The 6,000-nt window shown below is 46.6% G+C and overlaps 1 protein-coding gene across 1 annotated transcript; it reads left to right on the top strand.

Moving 5' to 3' along the window:
• The first annotated feature begins 314 nt into the window (after positions 1-314).
• On the top strand, positions 315-3,663 carry LOC115036623 (arg8-vasotocin receptor-like). Its single transcript, XM_029494866.1, has 2 exons — positions 315-1,314; positions 2,238-3,663. Exons 1-2 carry the CDS (start codon positions 387-389, stop codon positions 2,519-2,521), a joined length of 1,212 nt encoding a protein of 403 aa, XP_029350726.1. The 5' UTR covers positions 315-386; the 3' UTR covers positions 2,522-3,663.
• Positions 3,664-6,000: the final 2,337 nt, after the last annotated feature.

Genomic DNA, 6,000 nt, shown 5'->3' with positions numbered 1-6,000 from the left:
AATGCCAAAGAGTCTCTTTGACTCAAACTAACTGATGATTTTCCACTTTATCCAGTTTAGGGGAGGGAGGAAGTGTGTGTGTGTGTGTGTGTGTGTGTGTGTGTGTGTGTGTGTGTGTGTGTGTGTGTGTGTGTTGGGGGACAGGAGCCTTTAAAAGGGGCTGCACGCAGCACCGATTCAGACCAGGAGTTCTTGTGCGTCACGGAGGGAAACCAACTGGATTTAGTTTTTGTGTGTTTGTTTGTGTGTTTGTTTTTTCCCCACCGGGTCTCTCCGGTGATCACTCAGGGTGAGTGTCTCCGGTGTCTCCGCCGGTGACGGTTACGCACAGGCGGGCAGCGCCCTCCGTGCGCCCCGGAGGAGCGGCGGGAGGACAGCCGGCCACCATGCTCTTCCCCGGGAACTGCTCCGGAGGCTCCAACCTGACGCAGCAGCAGCAGCAGCAGCTGGAGCTCGGCGGGGGGAGCAACAGCACCGACCCGTTCGGGCGGAACGAGGAGGTGGCCAAGATCGAGATCACCGTCCTGAGTGTGGCCTTCCTGGCGGCCGTGGCGGGGAACGGCAGCGTGCTGCTGGCCATGCACCGGACCCGCCGGAAGCCGTCGCGCATGCACCTGTTCATGAAGCACCTGAGCCTGGCCGACCTGGTGGTGGCCTTCTTCCAGGTGCTGCCGCAGCTCTGCTGGGAGATCACCTTCCGTTTCTACGGGCCGGACTTTCTGTGCCGGATCGTGAAGCACCTGCAGGTGCTGGGCATGTTCGCGTCCACCTACATGATGGTGATGATGACTCTGGACCGGTACGTGGCCATCTGCCACCCGCTGCAGGCGCTCACGCAGCCCACGCAGCGCGCCTACATCATGATCGGGTCCACCTGGGCCTGCAGTCTGGTCCTCAGCACCCCGCAGTCCTTCATCTTCTCCCTGAGCGAGGTCCGGCCCGGATCGGCCGTCTACGACTGCTGGGGCCACTTCGTGGAGCCGTGGGGGCTGCGCGCCTACATCACCTGGTTCACGGCCGGGATCTTCCTCGTGCCCGTGCTCGTGCTCGTGCTCTGCTACGCATTCATCTGCCGCGCCATCTGGAGGAACCTGAAGTGCAAGACCGGCGGGAGGAGCGTGGGCGCGGTGGCCGAGGCCACCAAGACCGGGATCCTGGGCCGGAACTCGGTCAGCAGCGTCAGCACCATCTCCAGGGCCAAATTACGCACAGTGAAGATGACCTTCGTCATCGTGGTGGCCTACGTGGTCTGCTGGGCGCCCTTCTTCACCGTGCAGATGTGGTCCGTGTGGGATGAGACCTTCTCCTGGGACGGTAAGTCTGCCTCCACCTGACCAGAGCTGGCCTTCTGGTCCGGCCTGGTCCGGAGAAGAACTCCAAAGTGTCGTCCTGGTTTTTATCTCCACTCCTGAGGTGACCAACCTAAAACTGATATGGGTCAGTGTCCCCAGAGGAGAAACCTTCTGACTGCATGTCTTCAGATCACAGGAAGTCTGAAGGTCGTAGGAAGGTTTAATTAATGTTCAAATCTCCTTCGCTAATTTATATTTGGAACATTTCCCTTAATTTGTGAGATTTTCACACTTAAAGGCTTCAACACTTTCCATTAAAATCTCAGTTGGTCTGATGCTGCTCTCTGTGATTCTTTCTGACCTGGAGGACAGTTTATTTTAAAAACATCTTCATTTGACATAAAAAAAAAAAATACGGTCAAAACGGTAAACAGCAGCCGAAGAAAAGTCCCATTTTCTGTTTCCAGATGAATCCTTGAACTTTAACTGTGACAAAAAGAAGCGACTGAGAACTGAAAACCAAAGATTTTTCACGATATTCGGGTGAAAAGCTTCAGATGTTCATGTTTGGATGGAAAGTTGGAAAGTTAAAGAGGTTTTTTCGGCTTCCGGCTCAGATGTTGGGTCCTGAAGGGTGTCTGACAGGAAGCCGATCATTTTCATTTATCCGTCAGGGTCACAGGTGGGACTTCAAACGGGTGTGAATAAAAATAAAAGGAAAAATGGCACGTTGCCAGGCGGCGTTCAGTGGTTGTAGTCATGACGACAGCAGTGTCTGATTTATGTCAGTTAGTTGTGTTTCTGCCATCTTTAGGAAGGACATGAATGTTATGGTAACTATGGTGACAAAGAAAAGGTCCATCACACGTGCAGCCGTAGAGCCGTCAGCGTCCTCCCTGAAATTCAGTTCGGTTGTCGTTGACGTCTCTTTCTGTTCCCCGTCAGACTCGGAGAACCCGACCGTCACGCTCGCCGCCTTGCTGGCGAGCCTCAACAGCTGCTGTAACCCCTGGATCTACATGCTCTTCAGCGGACACCTCCTGTCGGACTTCGCCGGCAGCCTGCCCTGCTGCCGCCGCCTCAAGAACAGGTTCGGCCGCCAGGACTCGGACAGCAGCTTCCGCCGGACCACGCTGCTGTCCCGCCTGCAGGGCCCCCGCCTTTCAGAGCCCTCCAGGGACCTGGACCCCGTCCCCAAAAGCTGTCCCCAGATCCCGTCTGTGTCCTGACCACCGGAAAGACGACACAGAAGACGACACAGAAGGGGGGACATTTTGTTCTCAGTGGTCTCCACCAGAGAGGACCAGTTTCCTCTGGACTGTTTAGTTGTTGGTCCATTTAGGAGCTTTCTGTCCGGCTGGAGCTTTTTGGGGAGAATTAGCGTGAAGATCTTTGCTGTCATTACATCAACCGTATGAAATGTGGCTCAATAAGAGCGTCTGTCCACACCAAGAGGACATGTTCATTTCCTGGAGACATGAAGAGGACAGTTGGAGACATCACTTTGTGTTTCACATCTGTAACTTTGTGATGTCACAGCATGCCACAGCATGTTTTGCTGCTACTTCTGTACCTTTGAGTTGTATTTAATGTGTTGTATTTTAATTTTGGCTGTAAAGTCAGTGTTTTTATTTTTTGTGGAATTGTGGAAATTGCAAAAAAAAAAAAAAAAAACAGAATTCATTTAATTAAATTAAAAAACTAAAACGAACCCCTTCTGCAGATTAATTTCCGCTCCCTTTTTGGTTAATCACCTCCAACAGATGAATGTCTAATAATGGAGTTTGTAATTCAGTGTTCGTCAAGTTCATTGTTAAAGTCACCACCAGTTGCCATGGAGATTAGTTGGACGAGAGTGATGACGACACATGTAATGCTCATTAGTGACAATTAAAGCTGCATTGTGTTTAATATAGACAATAATAATCTTGTGAATATGCTTCTTTTGGTTTATGGTGTCCAGCTGTACACACAGACATCAGACATTTCATTATCAGGTCGGGGAAACTTGAATTAGAGGTACAAATAAAATCAGCTAAAACAATCAAGTCTGTAATCAGCCAGCTTCCTGCATGTGTTGTTGTAAAGATGTTTAACTATTGTGATGAATTCTGTCGTGTGTATATTGTTGGATGATACATGTGTATATTTATGTCACGTAAAATGTTCTTCCTGTAATCTTCAATGAAACTCTTCACGTTAGTCGTAAAAATATCTTCGCTTCACCTTTTACCTTTTAAACTTTTCAGATTCTGGTTGCAACTGAATATTCCCCAAAAAAGAAAAAAATTATAATTTTATGGGTGTTTTAATAATATCTGAATGAATTGTGTCTCCAGTAAATGAAAACAGGCTTAAAAAAAAAAAAAAATGATCCACTGACAGAATTAACAAGTTATTTAGTCCCTTTAAAGCGAAGCCCACAAAGAAGCATTTAAAATGAGCATGCAAAGGCGTAGTAGTGCCATGAAGCATAATTAGGATAAACGTCAACTCCACATGAACCATTTCAGTAATTAACAACCATCCAAGCCTCCCTTCTTTTCCTCCAGTTCAACCTTATCAATGATCCTCTCTTAAACTAAGCATCAGATTTAATCCACTCACTGTTTGGGGTTAGCAGTTTGAGTACGGATGCAGGAAAAGGTAGAAAATAAAATATTTGTGTTTCCATTCAAAGTGAGTCTAAATGTTGGGTTCAATATATCATGTTTAGATTTGTAAAGCCCTAAAATATTAAATTCCTGTTTCAGCTGCTCTCCACTGACTCTTTCAAATGACCTTTCACCTCAACAAACACACCTTTCCCTGATTTTTACTGACCTGAAAAAGGAGGAAGTAGTTTTCCGTGTTGCTGCAGGATGGAGGCAGCAGGCGGAGGATGCTCTGCAGGTCGGCCATTATTCTTCCTCATCTGGGGAGGCTGACTGTCTGACTTCGGCTGATCTGGATTAAAAACAGAAATAAGAGTCATCCAGAGTTGAATGTGCAGCGAGGAAGCGAGGACAGGACCCTCGCCGTTGTAACTGCCGCTGTGATCATCGACGTGTCTTTTATCGTTTGGGTTTTGATTGAGTTCTTCACGGGGAAAATTAAACCCTGGAGGCTGAATTGAACTTCAGGTTGAACCCAAGAAGGCCGAAAAAAAAAAGCTGCTGTGATTTTCTCTTTCAGTAAATTTGATTAGTTTGAAAGTTCAGCCAGTTCCATTGACCTGGATCGCCCCCTCACCACAGAAATAGTCTGGACCAATACTACCTGTGAATGACTATTCTGCTGCAAACTGAAGTTCGGGCCAACATTTACTGGCAGAAGTAAGCAGATCTTCTTTAATATCAACTTTTAAATGTATTTGTTCAAACTATCAGACAGAATCCTGAAAAATGTCCAAAAATCCATAAAGCAAAATGACTTGTGCTGGATAAGTTCTGTGGTGATACAACCTGATTTATTCAGAAAACTGCCAGACAACATGGGAATCATCCAAATTCAGGCTGAATGCACTTTTATGTTCTCCATCTTAGAAGTCGTTCAGGACCCAAAAAACATGACTTAAATTCTGAAATGTCAAACGTAACGACGTCTGCAGGGAGCCCCTTTATCGGGGAGATGAAAGCAGGAAATCGGGGAGAAAGGAAGTGCATTGTGAAAGACAGGAAGTGGAGATGGATGTTACTAATGTGAGTCAAGCGATTTTAAAACCAGGCGGCTTTCATCCTGAATGACTTTGGGTGGAGTCGCATCCTGTGGCGAGCATTTAAACGGCCTCTATCTCCATCTACACATCATTCACTCCGTCTGTCCATCTGTCCAAACCCTCCATTTCTTCTTCTTCCTCTCATTGAGAACCAAAGTGGAACAGGAACAGCCGGGTTCCGTTATTAACTGAACTTCCTGTCGTTATTTTTCTATTTTGAAGATTAAATATTTTCTGCAGTGAAGCAGAGAAGCTTAAACTCGGATGTTAATGTCACATTAATTATTCTATCGGTGGTAATAGTTTACTCTCAGTGCATCAGCCTCACAGATCTGACTTCAGCGTCTGCAGGTTTCTTTCTGTCCTTCTGTCTGGATGAAAGAGGCTCCCAGCAGCTTTTTCGATCTGTTCTTTTCCACACAGAAAAGTGTTTCCATTAAAGTGTCCTTCTTGGCTCTGAACACACGACATAAAAACAGTGTAACCTCGGTACAGAGATGATAACAGAATAAACCTGCTGACTGATAAAAGTGGTTCTTTGTGCATTTCACAACTTTTAAATTGCAGAGATGGAAATCAAAGTCACCTTTCACTATATCATTAATACCGTCTGTCCATGCTGATCTAATTCAGATGCATAAAAAATATATTCAAGGGGAAATTGCTGATGGACCGATGTTCAGTTTTTCACAACACGCCAAACTTCAGTAACTAATGACTCAGTTAAGAAATCAAGAACAGATGAAACCGTAAATTGCAATCAAGGTCTGGACCCTTTCTGACAGTAACTTCAGGCGGGTGGAAAGATGCCCACATAATCTGATCAGACCAAACAGATCTGAGTTGGCTGCATCCTGCGTGGGAGCTAAAAGGAATTCCGAGCGGCTGCATTTAGATTTCCATCAGCGAGGTTCAAGTTTTTAAGGTGCAGATCAGCGCCGACTTCCATCTGACTGATGGATGAATCCTTTAAAGGAAGCAACGACGGATGACGGAAACATTCACGCTGTA

The sequence above is a fragment of the Echeneis naucrates genome, chromosome 23 (assembly GCF_900963305.1).
Source record: "Echeneis naucrates chromosome 23, fEcheNa1.1, whole genome shotgun sequence".
In the NCBI taxonomy this organism is placed as follows: domain Eukaryota; kingdom Metazoa; phylum Chordata; class Actinopteri; order Carangiformes; family Echeneidae; genus Echeneis; species Echeneis naucrates.
Note: the sequence above shows the minus strand (reverse complement) of the source record. Positions and strands in the feature narration are given on the sequence as shown.

Excerpts from the sequence above, each read along its gene's own strand:
- LOC115036623 (XM_029494866.1), top strand. The coding sequence starts at position 387 with ATGCTCTTCCCCGGGAACTGCTCCGGAGGCTCCAACCTGACGCAGCAG. Across the intron at positions 1,315-2,237 it reads TGAGACCTTCTCCTGGGACG|ACTCGGAGAACCCGACCGTC; the intron begins GTAAGTCTGCCT and ends GTTCCCCGTCAG.